We start from the raw sequence: 24,852 nt of genomic DNA, 5'->3' as shown, positions 1-24,852 counted from the left end.
CCATCATATCGTTGTTGTTTTAACTTTGACTGAAAATCGTTTGACCAGATTAAAAACACACATCATGTGATGCTTACTGACATTTTTTATTCAAATATGCGCATTCTTTTACCTTGTTATTGGTCTGCAAACAGATCATGGCTCTGTCCGTCAGCTGCATCTGAGCCTCTGCTGGACAGAGCCATGATCTGTTTGCAGACCAATAACAAGGTAAAAGAATGCGCATATTTGAATAAAAATATTTCAATTTTATTTATAAAGTCCAGTATTACAAATCACAATTTGCCTCAGAAGGCTTTACAGCATACAGCATCCTTCTGTCCTTGGAACCCTCGCAGCGGATAAGGAAAAACTCCCCAAAAAACACCCTTTAACGGGGGAAAAAAATGGTAGAAACCTCAGGAAGAGCAACTGAGGAGGGATCCCTCTTCCAGGATGGACAGACGTGCAATAGATGTCGCACAGAACAGATCAACATGATAACTTTACAGTGATCCATATGACATAAAGAGAGGGAGAGCATGACGTAATGTGTGTTTTTTAATCTGGTGGAAGGATATGATGGGTTACAGTGTAATTTGTGGTAGTTGTCCCATTGACTCCAATACAACTGACACCAAAGTCTGGCTCCTCGATGACGCCACTGTCATCATGACCGTTCCTTGTTTTTTATTTTCCTTGATTCAAAATAGGATGTTTTTTTTCCTTGTTCCTGTTAATCCAAAATGATGTAGAGATTTTTAAGCATTCCAATATCTCACATGAGTTGAAAAATAGTACATATAGCTGCTGTAAATGGGAAAACAAGTCTAGCAACTCCCCATAGATTTGGGCTGAACCCTGAATATTAACAGCATCTGTCTCCGTCCCTGCCAGCAAGTTTATATATTAAGAATAATTTTGATTTGATCTTTCTTTGTTTTGTTGTTCAGCCTTTTACACAGGAGACATTTTGACTTGTCATAGAAGGAAAAAACAGGTCTATTAAATAACATTAATGATGGCTGCATTCCACTCGTGGGAGGCGGTCCTGGTATTGTGCACGCTGGCTGGCCATAATGTTATCAGTTTCACCTGTGCTTTTCCTGCTAGGAAAATTCGAATTGTCTGCTGTGAGAAAGGTTCATTGTGTCATTTTGAGAAATACGGACACGTTTAAGATGGGGAGAAAAAAAAGTGGCTTCATACATACTGGCCCTGGTTCTGTCTTCTGTCTTTGTGTTTTTAGTTTTTCCTGTAATCTGTGTCATACCTCAAATCTGCCAATGTAATCAGAATATATTACTTTTGGTAATTCCTTGGATCCTGTTAAAGATTATTGATTTGAAGTAATGAGTAACTGTGATCAAATTGACCTTAGCCTGTTTTAGTGTAGGACTTTTAGTGATCGTCTAGTTTCATGGGTTGTGATGCACTACTCAGATTTCTCTTGGATAAATGTTGTCAGGCAGTCGTCTCTCTTCGGAAAAGCCCAGGTCAGTATTGTATTCTAGTTTAAATTGTTTCTCTCACATATTTGTGCCAAACCTAAAGCCAGCTTTCACCACTGCCGTCCAAGCCAACTGTGAATAACAATTAGCGGGACCTCCCTGCCTTGGCAGCCGTCGCTCGTGGGTTTTCCTCCACACAATGTCGTGCCGAACTTGAGCTGAAAGTGTTGGAGAAGCCATGCGAAGGGGAGGTTTTCACGCCCTGATTGATTTAGCTGCTTCCTTAAATCCTACGCTGCCTCTTTAAAAATCAAAATTGGTGCCAAGTTTACAGAAGTACAGTACAGTTTATGTTACTAATGCTTCGTAGATATACAGGGAGTGGGTTAGGAAAAGAAATATGAAGAGAAATTGGGACGGTGCTTTGCTTTTATGCACTTTGTATCTCTGTGCTCAATACATATTCATTTTACAGCTTTTGCAGAATACTGATGGATTATTAAGCTTCACAGTAATCAGTTTTATTAATGCTTGTGTGTGTTCCTTTGAATGAATGACCTTGAATAGTGGGCTCAGTAATTCAGATGTTTTTTCCAGCTGTGGGTGTAATTCAATGCTGTGACGCAGAAGACGCCACCGAAGCACAAGAGCCAGAGTTTTCCCTCCATCCACACAGCAGAGCAGCTCCACACATTCCTCTCTCCACCCTCTCAGCCCTGCTCTCCGTCTCGCTCAAAACTCTCTCCCCCTCCAGCTTGTTTTGAACAGAAAGCACTCGTAACAAAGTTTCACGGTTTGTGCTTTATGTTATTTACATTTGTGACATTTTTTTTTTCTGTTGGTCACTTGGACAAGTATTGTTAAGTTTGGCCAGGTTTCCTTCTCCAAGTGTGACGTAAGACCTGAGGTGGACTATAAGTGGGAACTGGAGTCGGCTCATTCTCAGTGTGTGAAGTCATCTTGTTACAAAAATCCTGGTTTGTAAGATTTTTTTATTCTTTCAGACTGTCTTTTGGGGAGTTGCTCTACTTTTTAGTGAACCCACCAGCCTGTAATGTTACAATTTACCTACTGAACCAAGTAGTGAAGGGTTTAAATGTCCTGTGTGCAGGATTTAGGGGCATCTATCGGCAGAAATGGAAAATAATATTCAAAACTATGGTAGTTTATAATCACCTGAAAATAAGAATCGTGTTTTCGTCACCTTAGAATGAGCTGTTAATAATTTACATACAGAGCAGCTCCTCATCTATTGAGTCCACTGTTTTGCTCTGCAGTAGCTCAGAACCAACAAACCAAACACTGCTGTAGATAGAGCCATTCGCGTTTTCGTGCCAGCCACCAAAGTTCTCCTACACCAGGGGTCATCAACTGCGTTTGTACAAGGGCCAGAATTTGTTTCAGCTTCACCTATCCAATCTGCACTACACAACCAGTAAACACATGGGTTAATCAACCACCCGAAACCGACCCAACCAGCAATCAGTCATCTTTAGGACAGAGACAAGGAAAGAGGGACAGAGAGGGAAGCCATGAAGGTGGAAGGTGGACTATTGCACACAAAGTTTCTGTAAGTTTGTAATGATTAATAATCCGTGATATTTTCTAGTAATGGCAGCAGCTAGAGCGCAGCTCGGGCCGCATTTTCCTAGCCCTGCCTGAACCCGTTAACCTTTCTGATTTATAAGTCCGAAACCTGACCCGAGCCCGACGCAGTTTGTTACCCGACATAGTTATTATTATGGACAGTGTGTAAATGACCATCAAAAGGCTGCTGTTACGCACAGTCAAACAGGCCACACGCAAAGCAGCGCAGCACAGCACACACACTCAGTCTGTGTTGTGTTCAGGTGTTGTCACGTAAATAACAAATTCCAGCACTTACAGGCCATAGCACAACGTAGCAGCATGTCAAGTGGGCCAAACCCGAACCGAACCTGAGCAAAATTTCTGATTTGTTATCCAAACAAGGCCTGACCCGTAAGGTTCCGACGGGTCCCGGTACCCACACTCTGGGCGGTGCAGTGGTTAGCATTGTCACCTCGCAGCAAGAGGGTTCCTAGTTCGAACCCAGGGTGGGGGGCTCGAATTTGCAACCTCACTGCTAAGTGCCACTAAAATCCTACACACTTGGGACGCCAAGTAGCTCACTTGGTACAGCAGGCGCCTCATGTGTAAAGGCTTCGTCCTTGCCACAGCAACGGCAGGTCTGATTTGGACTCACAGCTCTTTTCTGCATGTCACCAAAAAAAATCCTACAAACCGGTTCTTTAACTAATGAGCAAAGTGTTGAGTTTATCTGCAGGCATTGAGTGTGTTCTCCAAATGTTAGAGAGAAATTAGTGAAGATAATACATTTAAAACAAATGCTGCATCTTCTTTGCAAATATTTCTGTAATGCTGTGAGATTAGATTCTAAAGAAAGATGTCAAATCCCACACACACTTATCCCCTCTGCATTGATATATATAAAAAGAGTCAGAGAAAATGAGCTTTGTCAATATGTATCCCTGATATATAGATTTGTCCTGAGTGTGTGCGGGAATTGACTTTTTCCTTGGGAATTGGATCATTTGGAAAATTGATTCTCTGCACCACAACGGAGACAAAGCAGGCAGTGTGTGTGTGTGTGTTGCCTTCTTATCATGCTCTAAAATTTGACATTTTTATTATGTGTGATGTGAAGATAGCTACAAAACTACACTGTGCTCTTGTGCTTAAATGTAACCTTCAAAACTGGGTCTAAAATCAGAGGAAAAGTGTCATGTTTTCTTTAATAATTTAACAAGACTATACACAACCTGGTGCAGTGTTCACTCATGCAGGCAGGGGGGGACATCTAGTGGCCAGCGAAAAGTTGAGCCTTTCCAAACTTTGAAATAAAACATCACATTTGTTCCTTTTCGTCATTGTAAAACATTATACAGCTATTAAAACATCTATAATAACCTGTTTTCAAACATGCTGTATGTACAGTAACCACTGCTTTTAATTTGTGTCATAGTGAATATGATTGTGCTGAGCCTGTGAATCTCTCCATGATGTTGAAACCATTCTTATGTCTATGTATGCTGCATTCATGATGGTGATCAAATAATGCTGCCTTCTTTTTTTTTATTTTTATACACACTTTATGCACACTTGCCTTCTGTGTTAAATGGCACTAACCTGTCTGTATTATTAAAGTGTATCACATTATATTCCTGTAAGCTTGTGAGTTACTCAGTTGGTTCCGTAAGGGTTAAAGGGGCATTAAAGTGACTCCTGGTGCCATTAAATTCACCATTTGTGTTTTATCAGTTGTCCTGATCACCAGCAGGGGCCCTCATCTGGGAATATGTCACAGTACGTGTGCACTAACAGTTTATCTTCAGCTCAAGCTCCTCTGATTCAGCTTCCTGTTGTGTCCAAGAAACTTTTGAGGAAGTTCCCATGACCGTCTGATGACCAGATTCCCACATAAGTCATCATTAATCATGAGAGTCCTGCTCTTTAAATGTGGTTTAGCTAGTCCTGTTATCAGGCTTAAATTTATCCTGTGAGTCGTCATACAGCTGATTTGGTTCTTTTGAAACAGTGTGAGGGTTGATGTGTTCATCCTGAAATAAAATGGTGTGTTGAGAACTACCCCAACATGCACTGCCCATTCTAATGTCAAATTAAAAGCTATATGTTCTGGCATTGGTCCTTTAAAGGGGAAAACCAATTCAATTAAGAATGTTGTATGTTATCTTCTTGGCCTAGAAAGGTTCAATCAATATTTGTGAACATGAGCTGCTCTCTTTCAACGCCAGACACCAGAGAAGTCTCTTGTGATGTCATCAAGTATAACTGGAGCTGCTCTATAGACAATGAATGGCTAGTCTTGTCTGATTTTGTGGACCCACAGAATATTTTTTATACCGCAATTAGCTTTATTCTATTGTCAACACATTCTCACCCCTTCCTCATCAAACACAGACTCTTGGTCAGTGGCCCATCATATCAAACTATGCAACACGTTCTCACTTCAACCTCGTCACATATCGACGTGCTTGGTCATGGACTTTCCATGTCTAGATACGACGTGAAAGGTATCCTGGGTGCGTTGGTTGTTGACGTTCAGGGACGCCGTGTCAAGTTCTGCATGTCACATGCATTGTCTTCTTTCAAGATACACTTCCATTTTCACAGGAAGTTCAACGTTTACATACAGTCTCTTTCAAAATAAACGCACTACGTCGCAAATTGACGTTTTTTTCCTTCAACAACAAACACACTTGGTTGGGTTCAGGAAAAAAGAACAGGGTTTGGCTTTAGAATCTTACAGGACGCGAAAACCACTCTCTTGGGTGAACGTCGGTGTTTGTTGCACCCATCCACCAGCCCTTTCGTCCGCCCCAATTGGACTTTCGCTGCCTTAACTTTCGTCATTGTCCCGCCAGGTTCTCCTTGACACCACCAGGTGCCGTTAAACTATAACGGCAACCGGCTGCATATCTTGCCGACGATAAAGGACGCCTTTTTTATTGGTTTCTGATGCTGCAAGTCAGTGCCCAAGCGTCGGATTTCGACGACTTCAGAGTGAGACCGGGCTCAACTCTGATGTTGTAGCTACTCCTCCAGCTTTAGTTTTGGATGCTCAGGGACAGCGTGTCCATTTATGCTCATTACATGCATTGTGTCTTTTCAAAATAAACTTCTAGTTTCACAGGAAATGCACAGTTTCTGGTCATTACATTCTTGCAGTCTGTTCAAAAAAAACTTAACATCAGTAAAACATGTTTTTAGTTTCACTCCCTTAAGTTTCAGCCAGTGGTGTAAGGAAGTTATGACGGGCCCTATTGCACATTATCATGCAAGTTTCGTCTTGACACATAAATGAAAAGAAAAAACCATGACGCAGATGGGTTTGCCTTTTTTAGGACATTGTTGTGACTTATTTTACTCAGAGCTTGTTTTAATTTAAGGGTTATTAATAAGTTAAAGGATAATAATACATTTAAGTTAATTTATGGATTGTAGAGAAGAAGAAGAAGAAGAAGAAGAAGTAATAGGAATTTGCAAGTTTGCAATGCAAGTACTTTGTATTTGTGTTGAGAGACTACCCATAATCCTTTGCTACCCATAATACTTGACGAAAAGGGAGGAAAAGGTAATGTTTTGGTTAGCAGGGCAGAGCAAATGGCACCCTTTTCAAAGTAATCTTTTTTTTATCATTTAACTTTGAACACAGGTATATTTCCAAGGTGGCAATCTGTATCAAAGTCAGGAGACTCACTCACTGTGGCTGCTCTCTCTGTTTACGAATTAATTTATGATCAATGACAAATATTTTAGATTGTTTATATATGCCGATGACATGGCTTTAGTTGGTCTTTTACAGTGAACAGACCCATCAGGTGAAGCTGCCTACCTGGCCCACACTAAGGTCCCTCAAACATGACGTCACATCAGCAAGTTAAAGATTAATGTGGCCAAAACTAAAGAATTTATTATTCATATTAAACAAGATCTGAAGACAGAGCCAGTTTCACTTTATGGCCAATGTGTTGAAACTCTGGAAGATTTTAGATACCTTGGTGTAATTCTGGACTTCCATATGAGCTTCTCTGGAAATACTGAGTATATTTGCAAGAGATGCTCACATTGACTTTATCATCTTAGAAAACTCAGTGACCTCAGTGTGCAGATTTTAGAAGTAGCGTACCAAACTAGGTTCAGGGTGTTTTAACTTTTCACCTCCCTGCCATATGCTCACCTTAACTGTACATCCAAGAATAAACTCTCTGGGATTGTAACTATGGTAAGACTTAGAGGAAATTCTTTTCCACAGCACCATCTCCATTCCCCAATGTCCATCACAGAACAGAACAAGACACACATTTGGAAACACACAGTAGAAAACAGACAAACAAAACAGTGTCAGCACTTAACAGAGTCCACACTCTGGCCTGTTCAGGGAAGCTATGACAGCAGGGATCAGGCTTTTCCCAAGGCAAGCCCCTCTGCACCTCAGTACTCTGTATCTGCGTCCTGAGGGGAGAGGGGTGAGGTGGGTTTTTAGTGGATGTGTGATGTCCTCTTCTATTGAGGTTGCAATACGTGTTTTACTTATGGATAAGTGAAATAGTCTCTTTACAGAGAGGACGAGGAAGAAAGCAAGGAGTATCTTGGCAGATAGCTCTTGAGCTCCCAGAGGAGCTAGAGTCCTTCACCCCAAGTGCCATCAGTTCGACCTTGTCCCACTGTGTTTCACCCTGAGGCCGCTGTGCGTAGTTAAACTATAACAGCACCCGTCTGTGTATCATGCCGCTGTTAAAGGATGCCTTTTTTCGTTGGTTTCTGACACCGCAAGGCACTGCCTAAGCACCAGATTTCGACAACTCCAGAGTGAGACCAGGCTCTCTCATACCACCACTGGAGGGTGCTCTGGTGCATCGGAATCTGACACCGGGGGCCACTGACTAAGCGTCTGCATTTGACAAGTTGGGAGTGAGACCCTGTTGTTTTTGTCCTGTTCTCAGTTCTAAAACAGAAAATGTACCTGTATACTCAGATCATTCCCCTGGGTGCTCTCACTGTCATCTATAACATCTTTCGCAGTTCATTGTCTGTGGAGCAGCTCAAGACTACTTGATGACATCACAAATTTAAATTTTGACACTCTAGCTTTTGAATTTGGCAGAGAGTTGTTCATGTTTACTGATAGTGTCAGACTGTCTCACCAGAGGGATAACATGAATGACAGTCACTGTTTTAGTTGAGTTTATGCCTCTATGCTCACAGTATCTCAAACTACATTTGGATTGATTATTTTTGTGTGTAGAGATGTCGCTGTCAATAAGCAGAAGAACCAAAACTTCAAGACTCGTAGCAAATTTTTATTTTTTTTAATTTTTGTAAGATTATTTGCCACTGCAGCGAGGAATCGACTCTGTACATGGGGCGCTGGCACTATCCACTACACTACCGACGCCCCAAGACTTGTAGCAAATTGTCGATATTCTAATCTGGATATCTGTTATCCATGTTTGAAGAACGGGGCCCAGTAGTCTTTATTTTGGGGCTAAAATGTTAGTATTTTATTAAATTTGGACAACCAGAGTCATCTCAGATATTCAGTGAGTTTTACTCTTAGCATTTTTCAAACAGAAAACTCCTTTTCTAATGTTATTTGTGTCATTTCAACTCATTTTTCTGCACTGAAACACAGTGACATAGCACAGGAGATGATCAGCCCACATGCAACTCTTTCATTCGGAAAGATTATCACAGAAGATATGAATAAACTTATGTGAAATCTGCAGTGTTACGGACTGAGATTTAATAGCTAATGTAAAATACAGAGAGACTTAGCATTTGAAAAAAGCCTGCAAAATTTAGAAGGACTCTAAAAACACAGAGGCGGAAATCATATTTTTCAGGAAATTATAAATCTGCCCCTCCTGACAGGGTCATACTTTTACTGAAGTGAAGCATTACATGTAGAGGTCTAAAGTACATGAGCCATAAAATGTAAGCACAGTACCTACATGTAAAGTACAGATGAGTCACACATCAGTTCAGGCGTACAGCTCAACAGGGGCGGTGCCAGGGTCAGTACTGCAGTATAAATAAGTACTACATGAATAAATTATAGTTGTTATAAGGACTTCAAACACATTACATGTCAAAAACAGTCTCCATTACCGTACACTGCAGATGATCACACAGTATTTGTTAATGTATTATGAAGGATTAAGGACCCTGAACACAACATATGGACTGCAGTGTGTTTATAAAGGGTGGAGGGGCTGACATGTTCTGATACACTGATAACATTATGCTTATTATCCCCTCTCTCTATCAGCCCACAATGTAGCTGTGTACATTTATCAAGCTGTTACCTCACTCAGAGTTTTTCCAGCCCTTTGTACGGCAGATACTTTACACAGTCTTTAGAAGATGGCCTATGGTTAACCCTCAGCTGTCCGCAGGGGATGACACATAGCTGCTGCTGACTCAGACAGAAATGCTTTCATTTATTTTTAGATGGACATTTCCAGCACAAGGCAAAATGTCAACTTGTTTTACACAACGACAACGCTTGTTTCTACTGAAGTGTAACAGCTGTTTAATGGTCGATTAAGTCAGTCATTAATATTGTTGCTACTTTATCAGCCTGAGTGGTGCTTTGAATACAAATTCTCCAGACAATATACAGCACTGCACATTATGGCATAGTTACATAAGGGGTAGTGAATTGTGGTGTCCAGTTACAGAGGGGAGGCTGAGCTCTGAAAGTGCCCAGTGAGGAACGGCATAAAGACGCCTTGTTTGCCAAAGAAGTTTTATTAATTTGAGGTGCACAAATTGAAAAAGTGATTAAATTTTAAGCAGAATATACAGGTTTTTCCAACTAACTATATTTGTGTTGTATTGAAAGTTGATCGACAAAAACTGGCCATGATAAGCTTCATGAAGATAGAATATCTGGTAGAGCTAATGTATGGCATTACTTATAAAATATATTGGAAGGGACACATCCCCCCCAAATTTTCAAATATGCCATGCTACAAAAGGCAACCTCGCACCACCATCTGAAAGAAAATCATTGGTAAATGTAATTGTAATCATAAATAAACTAAAGAAGTTGTCATTATTATTAATACTAGGTCAGTGTTATGATGTACTGCAGTTCTGTATGTGGTTTGTGCCAGTGGTGTTGCCGTACCGCAGCAGAAGCCGTTGTTCGACTGCTGTGGGTACAATCAATGTCAGACGCTGTACTGTCTCTGTATTTCATTACTTTTAAATGTATTAAAAAGTGGAAAACTAGAATATTATGTTGGCTATATCACTGTCGAAAAGTGTTGGATGTCATACAAAAAGTCATAGCATAGTACGTCATGAAAAGACATTTTTAAATAGATTATTAAGTCCTTTTTAGATTAGATGTACCTAATAAAATGGCCAATGGCGGAAGAAATACTCAGACTTTTAATCTAGTGTAAACATAGTCATTATGCAGAACGCCCCTTTTCTGAATAAATTATATTTTTTCATTTGATTACAGTTTCTGATGCATTAGAATATGCATCATTTTAACAATGCAGCAGGTAAAAGTGGAGATACTGCTGCTGGGTAGCTTAGTGATAATACGTCATAAAGCATTAGCTGATCTATATTCTGTGTTAATAATCTGAATTGACCAAAGTTACAGATTTAAATTAAATGTAGCAGGGTAAAAAGTATAGAAGTATAAAGTAGCATAAGACAGAAAAATAAAGTACAACCTGAAATTGTAATTAAATGCAGTACTTGAGTAAATATATTTGTTACGGGGACAGCTTCTTACCACAGGCCATAAGACTTTTGAATTCTTGAGCTCAGAGCTTATCACTCACTTATGAAACAGGAGGTTTGGAGGTTCTTTGCCAGAAAATTCTAGGTGTCAAACCAAATCAAATCATATCATGAGCACCAATATGTGCCTTTTCTGCATCAATTTAGGCAAGGCAAGGCACGGCAACTTTATTTGTATGGCACATTTCATAAGCCAGGGCAATAGAATATAAACCATAATAAAGGATACAGCTTAAGAATAAAAGAATAAAGAGGGGAAAAAATGTAAAAGGGAAAATTAAGGTCACTAAGTGATTTACAATTTTAAAAAATCACCATTAGAAATAGCAAAAGTGCAGAGAAGAGGTGCAAAGATAAAGAGATTATTTAAGTGGTTTAAAATGGAGTTTAATAAAGTTGCAGTGCAGTTAAAATCAATAAAATTATTTGAATAATAAAAATTATAGTGCGGTGTAGGAAATGATATTTGATTTAATAAAAGGCAGCAGCAGAAAAGACTTAAACTTGATTTGAAAGAAGTGAGAGATGGTGCAGACCTGCAGGTTTCTGGGAGTTTGTTCCAGATATATGGTGCATAAAAACTAAACGCTGCTTCTCCATGTTTAGTCTTGACTCCGGGAACACAAAGCAGACCTGTCTCACAAGACCTGAGAGGTCTGGGTGGTTCAATTTAGGGTGTAAACATTTTATGTGTCAGAGCTGCTTCCATGTTATCATTTGTGGGGACAAATGCACATGTTTTGATATTTAGTGTACTTAATATTATTTTGTACTTAATTATAATTTTATGGTTTTAAATGCACTTAAGTATTGAAAGTAAAACCACAAGTAAATGCTGGTAATAAAAAAGCAGGTGCAGAACTGTGAGGATTATGGAGATTATGTACACCACCTTAAAAATGGAGCCTACGTTTTTCCTTCTTCCCATTTGTCCACTGATCCCTTCCTTCCTTCACTCTAAAAAAAATAATCCATTGATTCAACTTAAAAAAATTAAGTTAACAATTTGCATGCATTTTTTAAATAGTTCCATCTTTGTCATTATTGAGTAAATCCTTTGAGACTTTTATAGTCTGACAAACTCAGTTAGTTTAGTACAACCAACTTATTTGCTTTTTATCTCAAAAAGCTTAATTAAGTTGCACCAACTTAATATTTATCCAAAATCGGTGGCAATATTTAGTGTTGAAATTACTTAATTTAAGGTGTTCTAATTTATTATTTTAATTCCATCCTACACAAAAATGTTAACGTCTTGAAAATAAGTTGTCAACTGACTAAAACACGTTACTGTGACAAACGTCATTCTTTATGCTAAAAAAAACTTCTTTATTTTAAGGGGTGTTCCACTAACTCCATGAATCATTTTTTTAGAGTGTTCCTTCCCTATTTTGCTCATAGGAAATGTATCAAAGCAAATGTATTTTTTCTATATTTTATATAGGAAATGTAGTGTAGTAAACGTGAAAGTTGACAAAAAGATAAAAATACAAGTAAAGAATGGATACTCCCAAAAAATACTTAAGTACGGTAACAAAGCATTATTACTTGGTGACGTTACATCACAGCATATTTAATTAACATTGCTTAAGGGAGTTTGAGGAGTCCGGTCTCACTCGGAAGTTGTCAAAATCCAGCGCTTGGGTAGTGACTTGGGACGTCAGAAACCAACATATAAAGGCGTCCTTGATTTGAGGTGTTGTACTGGCATTTATTTTGAAAGAGACGGTATGAAAACGTTACATTTCCTATAAAATGGAAGTGTATCTTGAAAGAAGAGGACTTGACACAGCGTCCCAGAACGTCAACAACCAACACACCCAGGGTGCCTTCCATTTCATATGTGGATGTGGAAAGTCCATGACCAAACGTCATTATGTGACTGATGAATGTGTTGTCAGACACCAAAGAACAAAGGCGTCCTTTAACGTCAGCATGATATGCGACCAGTTGCTGTTATAATTTAATGGTGCGTAAAATGCGGCGGGACAAGGACGAAAGTTTAGGTGGCGAAAGTCCGAATGGGGCGAATGGAAGGGGTGGAGGATGGGTCCAATGAACACCAAAGTTCACCCAAGAGAGCGGTGTTTGTGTCCTGTAAGATTCTAAAGCCAAACCCTGTTCTTTTTTCCTAAACCTAACCACGTGTGTTTGTTGTTGAAGTAAAAAAAAACAAAAAAAAAAAACTAAATTCGCAGTGTTGTATCGACATAGTGCTTTTATTTTGAAAGAGACTGTATGTAAATGTTACATTTCCTGTGAAAACGGAAGTGTATTTTGAAAGAAGACAACGCATGTTAGAGGCAGAACTTGACGTTCATATCTGGACGTGGAAAGTCCATGACCAAACATAGATATGTAATGAAGTCGGAGTGAGAACCGGTTACCAAGATTTTCATCTCCAACAGCTGCTTCTGTAACTGTCGTTCACATGATAATAAAGGGCTTGAAACTACTTTCCATTACTGAAAGAGGCCAGGAAGTGTAAAGCTTAGACAGCAGTGACCATTGCAACAAATTACTACAGGCATTTTCTTTCTTATATCTAGACAAAGTGTTCGTAAACACATTTTAAATACAGTTTGCTTCATGTCTGTGCCCTTACCTCAAGCTTTAAATAACTTATAAGGGTGTTCTATTTCACATCTCCATTATTTTTTATGAACGAATGAATTTTATTCTTTTATTTTTGTTTATCTGTTTTGTGAATAAAATTGTGAATTGAAATTAAATGAAATGTAAGTTTGGTTGTTGGATGGTTCTGTTTAATATTTCTTCACATCAATGAAAAGAATGTCCCCTTCCTGAGCCTTTAATTTGAAAGGTCACGCCGGAAGCTCCGTGTTTCCGCTGTCTACCTTGACGCAGTGGCTTTAAATGGGAATACCCTCTGAGCTGCTGTGGGAGTCTCCTTTAAAAAATCTTGCCGCGTCACTGGGATGCGGTCTCCGGAGCCGGGCACCTAGCAGCCTACCATCCCCGCTCATATGCCCACCGCCGGTAGGCCTGAATTTCTATCTTATCTTGCACATATTATTATCCTGTCTTTATTTTCTGTGTGTGTGATTTTCCTGTGTGAATGCGCCTTCCAATCGTTGCAGCTCGGACACACACCCGGTCAGCCTAACGACTCCTGACAGAGCCGCACTAATGACTTTGAGTGGTAACCTCTCTCTCACACACAGGAATAGCCGCTGCGGGTTAAAATTAGAAAGCTCAGTGTGTAAATATGTCCTATAAATAATGTGAGGGACACCAGGCGTATATACGCTCACTCTGCACGATGCGTCGGTGCAGCCGAACTGCAGGTTGCAGGACGTTTTTCATTACTGAGCACCAGCTGGTGTGCTGTTATTTATATATTACACTGTCACTGAGCTGACATTGTCATAGCAAACGGTAGGAATGCATCTCATTAGGCCAAACATACCGGCAAAACACAGGAAAATTACATAAAATGCATTTAATTATGTGACATTTCATAAATATAACATACGTTTTTTGTATAAAAATGGTTGTTTTGTGGCTTCTTCTGTTAGATTAAATCATTTGAGGCCAAGTGTCTTTGTTAGGTAATTATCTATATAGACAGTTTGCCTGTACAGGTTGGGTAAGATGCCTGTGAAACTGGGCACAGCCTATTCTGGCATATGACCTTCTTAATGATAAGCTTGTCAGGACATGTAGTGTACATTGAAGTATGTTTCTTCTATTACTCTGAACATATGTGTAAATACATTTTGTAGCATATCTGAGGGGTTTGTCCGTTTCTAAAACTTGGTCGCAGTGATTCTTGACTTATCAAGATACACAGCATCAACAGCATAGTACTCATCATGCAGAATATCATTGTTTTAGTATTAATGATGCTGATTGCTGATGAGTTAAAAGCGTTAAATGTAGCTGGTTGAGGTGGAGTTACATTTAAATTAGCCGGCTTTATACAGTTAGGTGATGTAATCTATAACAATTCATCTTATTTTACAAGGATGTGTTTTCTATGTGAAATCTTAAACTACATATAACAAGTAACTGTATACTGTATACTGCTTTACAAAGGCAGAGAGCAGAACAGTGTGTAACAGATAGGCCTACATAAGGTGTAAGACATAAACTTTATGTCTCAACAGTTGTTACAGACTTTACATAAAGCTTTCTTTTCCATTTGAAGTAATTAACCAGCTAATTAGTGGTTCAGGTTTCTTAACCACGTCGAAATTTGTGAATTCTGGATTCAGAGGGTGCAAAGATAAAAGTTAGCCCACTGCTACTCTGCTGAACTACTCTAGCTAATCTGCCATCTTATCTAGTGTGTTTTGTTTTTTTTACCCTCATGATGATCTTTATCAGCTTCTGCAGTGATACTCAACTTACAGCCTGCGGACCAAATCTGGCCCTCAGCAGGGTGCCAGGTGGCCCTCACAATGAAAATGAACTCATTCACACTGGGATTTTTTTTTTGTCAATAAGGTGCCAGAGTGCATAAAATCCATAAGAATAGAGCTTGTTTATCAAAAAAAGTGCCGAAAAAGATCCCCCAGACCCCAAGACAGAGGTTCATGCTCAGCCCTGAATGTCCTCAAATCCTAGAAACACCCTTGTGTACACCTGACCTGCGCGGGGCTGCTGCAACTAGATTTGCACCTTGGTAAAGATGATTGAGGACTGCAAAAGTTGAAAAGTTGAAAACATGCAATTGATTTATTATATATACTAAAAATATTATTAATGCTTGTTTATTAACTGGCCCCTGGCCTCCTGTCATTTTGCAAAGGTGGCCCCCAGGCAAAGCAAGTTGAGTATCCCTACTGCCTTGTCTTTTTGGTGTAACAAACTTAATGTTGGCTTCTCAAAGTCAATTATTCAGTTGGAGGAAAAGTTTAGTTTAAAACAAGGGTATATTAGCTTTAGCTAAAGCTATCTTACCAGCTAGCCTACTAGCCAGGCTGCAGTCACTACATTATGGTTTTTATCTCTGTGTTCTTGCACTTGCGAATTTGTTCACATCAAAATGAAAAACTTTTATGGCATCATAATTTTTAGATATTGAAACAGATGTCAAAGATTCTGTTCCTCCTTTTCAAACAAAAATGAAGTTACTGAATTTTGGCCAGAGGTGTGGACTTGAGTCATTAGACTTTTTTGTCTAGACAAAATATAAAAGACTTGCAACTCAACTTGGACTTTAACACCAGTGACTTGTGACCTCACCAGAACTTGAGCCCTTTTACTTGAAAAATATTTGACACTTTCCCCTGAGCCCAATGACGGAAGACTATGTTATTTAAAAAGTGTGCCATGACTCAATTAATTCCCCTTCATTTTCTGAATCAGCTTATATTACCACTAATTATTTACAGCAAGTCGACACTTATTTTCCCAAACCCACTCTGTTTAAACCAATCTGTCAACATCCAGTCAACTTGAGGGAGAGAACCATGAACTGATGTTACATTATTGGGTGGCAGTTGTTAAAAATGATACCAAGGTTAATTTTGTAAACAGAAATGACTCAGTCGTCAACAAAAAGTATGCACAACAAGCGGGTCGAATATTATAGACAGAGACGCAACAACTTCCAACTTTGTTCAACACTTGAAATTGCACAAAGAGCCGGAGAAGATGTTGAAGTTAACGTAGCTAGCGAGCTAATGTGGGTGCTGTAAGCTAATTGTGATTCTAGTTAATAGTGCTACACGCTCCAAAAGTGCAATGTTAGCATGACTTTTTTCATGATTAAGTTACGTCGCTCTTGTTTCAACAAATAACAATTTTAAAGTTTTGTAATTTGTTTGAAGAAAGGTATTCGCACATCCAACTGTCTCAGATGCAGGTGTGCAGAAAAATATCACTTGAGTCTTTGAACAGAAAATCCCACACACTCTCTTGCCCAGTTTTCAGTCCTACTGGACCTTCATCATGAGTGTTCAACACCATTGTGTCCAACACTGAGCTTAAATAGAAACAGCCTGTGCACCATATGTCACATTTCCCACAAACGAAACAACAAGGGGACAAGAAGCTATAATGGATTTGGGGAATTTATGATACACAGCATGAGAGTATATAATGTTGAACATTTTGAATGATTAATGAAAGCTGCAAGGCCAATGTGTTCATTCATAAGGTCAACATTTTGGTAAATAATCCTGTTGATAGCCTTTGTTGTGTGGAGAGTTTTCTGGGGTTTTCCTGTGTGTTTCTTGTGTCCTTGTTCTTTCTTATGGGAGTTCTGTGACATGGTTCACAGGCTGTTGTCAGTTATTGAGAAACCTACAGCCTCATACGTGTACACACCTGTGAAACGGGTAGGGTAGTTTCTATTTAAGCTCAGTTGAAACAATGGTGTTGAACACTCTTGACGAAGGTCCAGGAGGGCGGAAACTTTAGTGTTACTAATAAATTGTGAAGCTGAGCAAGAGCAGTGTGCGGGATTTTCTGTTCAAAGACTCACATTTTTGTAATTTAAAAACAGAATTTTGGTGAGGAGAGCATTATGACTTCAGGACTCCAAACATAAAGTTTAGGACTTGGGACTTGACTTGGGACCTGATTGCATGGACTTACTTGTGCCTTGCAAAACAATGACTTGGTCCCACCTCTGGCTTTGTCTTTGAAGGGCAGTACAGACCTGTAGGCCTATACTGAGTAAAAAAAAGGACCCATTCTGTATGTTCTCTGAAATGTGTAACACAAGTATAATATACAATAATATCTAAATCCATCACATGAAGCAGTTGTAATTAGATTAACTTCTTATGTCTCTTCACTGCTGGCTGTCATTCCCACTCATATTTGTTCCATTTATGGTAAAGGTATGCTGTGACGTAACTGCTCCCTCTTCACTCAAGTTACCACATGCCTGCAACAGTGAAAGCCTTGTGCTGAGGATATAGCGGCTATATAAATATGGAATTTGCTCTGATCCAACGTCTGGCGTGTACGTATTAAAAAAAAAAAAGGTTTTTCCTCCTCAGTCCTGAAGGAATGCAGGAATGTCTGTGTGGAAAACTGTGTTGAGGAAAGGAAGTGAAGAACTATGTGCTGTATATATCTCCTGAAAATGGACGAAGTTGTTTTTTTCGCTAAGTGTGATTAACATCCTGTTTACATGTTGTTTGATTTAAACTCTACTTCCTTTATTTCCTGCTGTAAACATCTGTTCCCCTACAGCATATGGCCTAATTAAGAGTATTTATACGTTGGCTGGTTCGTTGCTGCAGTTTAACAGTGCCCTGGACACAGTGTGATGTCATACTGTAAATGGCAGCCTGCTATTAACATTTTATTTTTCAAGTAGGGTGTAATAAAACTGTACTCCACAGTATTTTCTGTCCTTGACAAAGAAAAAAAAAGCATATTGATAATTTATCATCTTATTTTTCTAGAGACAGACCAGTCGCCATTTCCTCCACACACCAAAGATGACCACTCCATCAAACCTTACCCAAGCAGCGCCACAGCAAGAGCGCTTCCTGGTATTGTTTGACTTTGACGAGACCATCATCGATGAGAGCAGTGACGATGCTGTGTTGCGTGCTCTGCCAGGCCAACGGCTCCCTGACTGGCTGAGAAACAGCTACAGGGAGGGGCACTACAACGAGCACATGCAGAAGGTCTTGGTGTATATGGCGGAGCAGGGTGTGTCTAAGGACTCCATCCAGTCAGCGGTGGAGAATATCCTACCCACACCTGGCCTCCTTAGGCTCTTCCAGTATCTGCAGAGCCACCAGCAGGACTTTGAGCTGGCGGTGGTCTCGGACGCCAACATGTTCTTCATCGAGACATGGCTGGAGCGTGCTGGGGTGCGCCAACTTTTCCGGAAGATCTTCACAAACCCGGCCAGTTTTGATGCAACTGGTCGTCTCGAGCTGCTCCCTTTCCACTCCCACTCATGCTCCCGTTGTCCTGACAATATGTGCAAGCAGGTGATCCTTCAGGAGTATCTGGCGGGCAGAGAAAAGGAGCGTGGCGGTACTCCCTTCCAAAGGGTGTTCTATATCGGAGATGGGGCCAATGATATTTGTCCCTCTCTGGCTCTGGGGCCCCGGGACACAGCCTTCCCCAGGAGGGACTTCCCCATGCACAGACTGCTGCTGGAGATGCAGCAGTCCCAGGCAGCCAAGTTCAAGGCTAACATAATTCCTTGGGTCAGCGGCGAGGACATAGTGGACTGCCTGAAGAAAATAATGGAGGAGAGATGAGGTGTGTGCGCGTGCATGTGCGTGTGCGTGTCTGTACTTGTACATGCTACAAAGTGAGGACCAAAAAAAATATTTTAGCAACAGAGTGAGGACATTTTTGCAAAGTGAGGACATTTTGGCCGGTTCTCACTTTTTCAAAGGCCTGTTTGAGGATTAAGACTTGGTTTCAGGGTTCAGCTTAGACTTGGGTTTTGGTTAGGGTTCGGTTAGGTATTTAGTTGTGATGGTTAAGGTTAGGGTAAGGGCCTAGAGAATGCATTATGTCAATGAGGGTCCTCACAAAGATAGAAGTACAAGATTTTATGTGTGTGTGTCTGTGTGTTAAGAGTGAGTGATGAAGGGGGACAAATACTGCAAAGGTGCACCAGCTCTAGTCCCGGTGAGCAACAGGATATGTGTGATTTTATCCCAGCTACACCATTTGAATCACCCGTTTTTAAAGGAATAGTTCATTTTTTTGAAAATGCACTTAATTACTTTGTTATGGAGAGTTAGATTTATTTAAAAAAAAATGTCTGCACAGTAAATATATAGCTGGTGTCAGCAGCCAGTTAGCTTAGCTCAACATAAAGACCAGAAACTGGGGCAAACAGCTAACCTGACTCTGTCTAAATGCAACAGAATCTGCCTGCAAGCACTTTTAAAGCTGAATAATCAACATGTTATATCTTATTGTGTGAATCTATACAAAAACAAACAGAAGACAGTTACCGTGTTATGTGGGGATTATTTCTTAGTATTTCTTGGGTGGGAGCAGTTGCAAGGTAACCACCTGAGACTCCAGGAGTCACTGCACCTGGCCGAGAAATAGTCCAGAACACATGGTGCATTCATGTGGTGTTGGAATAATCAGTAAAATGAGTTCCCAACAGGGAAAAGTCACTTGAACGTCCCCTCAAGTTGGAAAAACAACTCAGAAAGGCAGCAAAAATGTTGGTACACAACTTTGATGTTATCACATTTAATTAGTAATATGGTTACGCTTGTAACCATTGCCCACAAAGAGTGCATCAGATTAGTTAGAAAGGTTATTTATTAGCATTAACCATGATAAAAGCAAAGCAATATTTTAGTAGTTTTAGGGAATGCACTGGTGCAGCAATAAGCTTCAAACTGTTTCAGCATACTTGGATTAAGTCCTCACTGAGACATGAAACACTCTGAGCAATAAATACAACACATCTTTGTAGCATTCATTTTGTTTTCACATAACGACTATCAAGCTCAAACAAACAGAAGTTGGAAAAACAACTTAACACATTTGGGAAATGGGACCATACAGAGAGCTTGTGAATGCAAGAATAACCCCACATAAAATGATTAATTGTCATTCTTACACTTTGGTTTTTGTACAGATTAAACAAGTGACACCTAGTATGTTAATTAGTGAGTCTTAGGGGAACAGAAAGGTGGATATTTACCTTTGGACTGAGCGAGGCTAGCTGTCTCTCTTTGTTTTCATCCATCCATTTTAATCCGCTTATCCAGGGCCACATCGCGGGGGCTGCAGACTGAGCAAGGTACTCCAGACTGCCCTCACCAACGCTCTCTAGCTCCTCCTGGGGGTTTCTGAGGCATTCCCAAGTCAGATAACCCCCCTAGCATGTTGCGGGTCTACCCCATGGCCTCTTACCAGTTGGATGTCCCTGGAAAACCTCTTATCAGAAGCACCCAGGAGGCATCCTGATCAGAGCACACCCACAGTCTGTAGCCAAGCCATCCTACAGAGGAAACTCATTTGGCCGCTTGTATCCAGGATTTCGTTCTTTTGGTCACCACCCAAAGCTCAGGACCACAGTTGAGGGTTGTAATATAGATGCAGGGTTGGACTGGGAACAAAATTCGGCTCTGGCAAATTTCCTCTGGACCGGCCCTATTGCTACCTGCTCCCCTCTTCTTGCCCTTGGCCTGTAGCGTTACTCCGCTGATATCAGCCTGCTACTGCTCATCTGTCCACGTCACTCTTTCCTCCTCCTGCTCCTTATTTGGTGCTGCAGCAGACCGTTGTAATTGTCATCACTGCTGCTAACGTTAAAAACACTTTGCAGCATCAGCCTCGAGTATGTCTTTCTTTTTGTCTCTGACTTTTTCTGCTCCACCTTTTTTTTTTTTTTTTTGCTCCTTTATCCATTTAGTTTGTATTTTCATTCTACTTACTCCACTTGTTCTGTCTTGATTTCATTCATTTCCCGTTTGACCTGTCCTGCTTTACCTGTGACATCACATGATGGACCGCTCCATTTGAAAGGGTGGGGGGAGGTGATGATGGCCACACATGCCTTACAGTATAAATAGTCTACTGTCAGTTTTGGGACCGTGTAACCCCCAATCAGATGGGCCGTTCCAACATCAGGTGGGCTGCAATCGGCCAATCTCTCTTTCATTTTTTTCCCTACAATTTTTTCTCCAACATTGTTTGTGGTGGCCTTGCAACCCACAAGGTGGGCCTGATTGCCCATGGCCAGTCCAAGCCTACATAGATGGACCAATACATTGGGAGCTTTGCCTTCCAGCTCAGCTCCCTTTTCACCATGACCATCTGACACAGTGCCCGCATCAGTGCTGGCACTGCGCCAAACCGCCTGTCCATATCACACTTCATTTTGCCCTCACTTTTGAACAAAACCCTGAGATGCTTGAACTCATCCGTTCGGGGCAAGAACCCTCACCCAACCCAGAGAGAGTATTGCATTGATGCAAAGAACCATGGCCTCAGACTTGGAGGTACTGATTCTCATCCCGACCACTTCACATTTGGCTGATGAAGTCAACAGAACCACATCATCTGCATAGAGTGGAGATGCAATTCTGAGGTCCCCAAACCTGTTTCAATTCAGATAACCGGTTGCATATTTATCGTACAGACGAGAGAGCTTTATTGGTCTTCTCGTCTAACTCTCAACAAGAAAGCAAATAAGTGCATTTCCCATAATGTCAAACTATTCCTTTAATGCAAGGCTGGTACTGGTAAACTGGTTTTAAGTGTGTATGCAGTATTAGAACTTGACTCCCGATTGAAAGCAAATAAATGAGCTCACTTGTCAAGATTATCATGATCAATAATGGAGATAAACAGTACTGATGATGCTCTAAGGTCTAGTTTTGAGTCTGATCAAAATGCTAAGGATCTTATCCAAAGCTATGTCTCGTGTGCTCTGGAGTGACCTAAATCCAATGCAGTCAGCTCATTTAAAACACTATCTCCTTCAATATGAATGTAATTTACTTTACATTTGACTATCTCACTGTATCTGATGTTTTTGAGCAATCCTAGCTGTAAAACTGTTTGTCACAGGTACTGTAACAGTGTATTTTAGCGACCAACAGCATCAGCTATTCCATTCTTGAGGGCCTTTTGTGTTGACAGGCTTATTTTTGAAAACCTCGACGATGGACACATAAGTATATCAGGTGTTGTAGCACTACCTGGGACAAAAGACCACACATGTCGTGTCAGGCAGGGACAAGGACGGCACAGAGCAGGGATAAGGTGACAGAGACTCATACACTGTAACTGTGCTCTCGCCGCCACTCATTACTGATACCTAATCTAGGGCTTGATTATACAACGGTAATCTACACCAGCATGAGATCCAAAGGGAACGCCGTAGCCATACGCCTGCACTTTGGCCCAACATTATACCCTGTGACTCTGAAACAATGAAACAAAGTGTAATGCAAAGTACCAATTGAGGATTTTAAATTGTATTTGTGTAGTTATTAGGTAGCACTTAATGTACTTGTACCCTATTAAAACTCCCAGTGAATAGTATTATTAAAAGGCTATTTGTTTAGGTTGAAGAGGATTAATAGTCTCTAAAAAGCCTTCTTTGTGTTTGAATGTATTCCCCGTAAGCTACAGTGTTGTGATGATGAAAGTTTCAGCCTCTTCCGCATATTTTGCATACTTAACTCAACATGTAACCTCACTTTGCCTCACTTAATCCATGACAGGGACTGGAATATATATTGAATTATATAGATAAGGAGCACTTGTATTTGTTAAGGTGGTTTACAAGGACATTTTTATTCTGTTTGAATTCACGAAATTGTGAAATATCTTGTTTATTTTTCCATCCTGTTTACAAAAAGCTGTTTAAATTCAGATTCTAATGGGGCATGTATACTGTGCATTTGTTTATTTTTGGAGCCCGATTAAGGTTCCCATGTTAGCGTACACACAAGTTAACAGTCACTGATATCAGTCCTGTGTAGTAACTTTAGGCCAGAGGTAGTATTGAATAATTAAGTGTCTCTTTGCATTCATTTTTTATTCAGATACTGAATATCTTTTCAAGCCATTGCAGTTAACAATAAAAAAGTTTGGGTGCTGATGAAAAGCAGTAAATCAGATAAGTAATAAGCTTGTTAATTGTTGAAATTCTTCTAGCCTTAAAAAACAACGTTATACTCTACAAGTGCTGGAAATTTCCTTTTCAGTGTTTTAGTTTCTCAGGGAGTAGAGAAGAAAGTGTTAATAAGCAAACATGTTTATAAAAATCTGTTTATTTGCTGCTCTAAGAACAAAAGATTAATTTATGATTAAAAACGTATAGATGTTTTTGAGAGGTAATTAATGCATCTGGACTCCTGAAATTCTTTGAGATCAAATTCTAATCCACTAATGCTTTGTGATTAGGAGTCTAAAGTTCTGTGAGCTTTACTCCTTCTGATGCTACAAGTATTAGAAATGTAACAGAGGAGATTTTTAATTTACTTTAACTGTCTGTGTACCTGTAAAACTTCCATGGAGTTTTGTGCAATAATGAAATGCTGTATACTTGATATGATGTGAATGAGATTTAAGGTTAAACAGGAAGAAAAACTTGACATTTTACATTTTCAGGGATGTGAATCGACCCAGATCACCAAACTATAGAGTTTTTTAATGACATTTTAAAATGGTATTATGGCTTTTTAACCAAATAAAATGATGAGTTGTTGGGACTCTGACCGATGAATATGCTACTTTTTTTCCTTTTGTGGTTTGATGTATCTTGGGTGTGTGTGTGTGTGTGTGTTTGTGTGTTGTAATTAAAACTCTCATGTAACAGGAATATAAAGCCATTATCTGATTAATCTGTTTCTGTTGTGTGTTTCACAGCTGCAACTCTAAATATATAGTATATATTACATATTTCCTTTTAAGGATCATTTAAGCTCATCATAGAGAAAATTGAGATGAGTCTAAAAAAGATCTAACAAAATAAAATATAAATATTAAAAAAATATGGAGTGTATAAGAATTGATGGAAAAAATGGAAATTTTAAAATCTACATTTCCATGACAACTGCCCTTATTTATTTATTTATTTATATTTGGTAACACTTTATGGTAAGGGTACATGAATTATCTTAAATTCATGCAAGATTTGATGCAGGAAAAAGCATGAATGTACAAGAATTAGATAGATAGATAGATAGATAGATAGATAGATAGATAGATAGATAGAAGGGTGGGTTGGGTAGGTAGGTAGGTCGATAGGTAGGTTGGTCGATAGGTCGGTTGGTCGGTCGGTCAATAGATAGGTAGTTCGGTCGGTTGTTTTGGTCGGTCAGTCAATCCATCAATTGAAAGATAGATAGCCTACATAGGTAGGTTGGTTGGTTGGTCGGTAGATAGATAGGTAGGTAGGTATGTACGTAGGTAGATAGGTCGGTTGGTCGGTAGATTGATAGCTAGGAAGGTATGTACGTAGGTAGGTCGGTTGTTCGTTTGGTAGGTGGGTAGGTAGGTAGGTCAATCGGTCGGTCGATAGGTAGGTAGGTTTTTAATACGGTTCTTAAAAATATGAATCATTACATAAATACTGTATATGATTTAATTATAGGGATGAGCGAGTATACCATTATCTGTATCTGCATCTGTATCTGTACAACCAACTAAATTA

General features: G+C 39.8%; 2 protein-coding genes across 3 annotated transcripts in view; both read left to right on the top strand.

Moving 5' to 3' along the window:
- The first annotated feature begins 13,665 nt into the window (after window positions 1-13,665).
- LOC126399517 (probable phosphatase phospho1) lies at window positions 13,666-18,961 on the top strand. Of its 2 annotated transcripts, none has more exons than XM_050059536.1 (2): window positions 13,666-13,757; window positions 18,146-18,961. In XM_050059536.1, the coding sequence occupies exon 2, from the start codon at window positions 18,182-18,184 to the stop codon at window positions 18,959-18,961; it is 780 nt and encodes a 259-aa protein (XP_049915493.1). In that variant the 5' UTR covers window positions 13,666-13,757; window positions 18,146-18,181. The 2 variants fall into 2 exon arrangements, with proteins under 2 accessions (XP_049915493.1, XP_049915494.1); XM_050059537.1 differs by lacking the exon at window positions 13,666-13,757 and adding an exon at window positions 17,424-17,697.
- Window positions 18,856-24,852, top strand: part of LOC126399515 (gap junction gamma-1 protein-like) — a 27,666-nt gene continuing 21,669 nt past the window's right edge. Inside the window, exon 1 of the mRNA XM_050059532.1 lies at window positions 18,856-18,962. The gene's annotated coding sequence lies outside the window, so the exon portion shown is untranslated. The remainder of the gene's footprint in view (window positions 18,963-24,852) is intronic.

Source organism: Epinephelus moara, chromosome 13 (genome assembly GCF_006386435.1).
Source record: "Epinephelus moara isolate mb chromosome 13, YSFRI_EMoa_1.0, whole genome shotgun sequence".
NCBI classification, from domain to species: domain Eukaryota; kingdom Metazoa; phylum Chordata; class Actinopteri; order Perciformes; family Serranidae; genus Epinephelus; species Epinephelus moara.
Note: the sequence above shows the minus strand (reverse complement) of the source record. Positions and strands in the feature narration are given on the sequence as shown.

Coding starts and splice junctions, on each gene's coding strand:
- LOC126399517 (XM_050059536.1), top strand. CDS start 18,182: ATGACCACTCCATCAAACCTTACCCAAGCAGCGCCACAGCAAGAGCGC.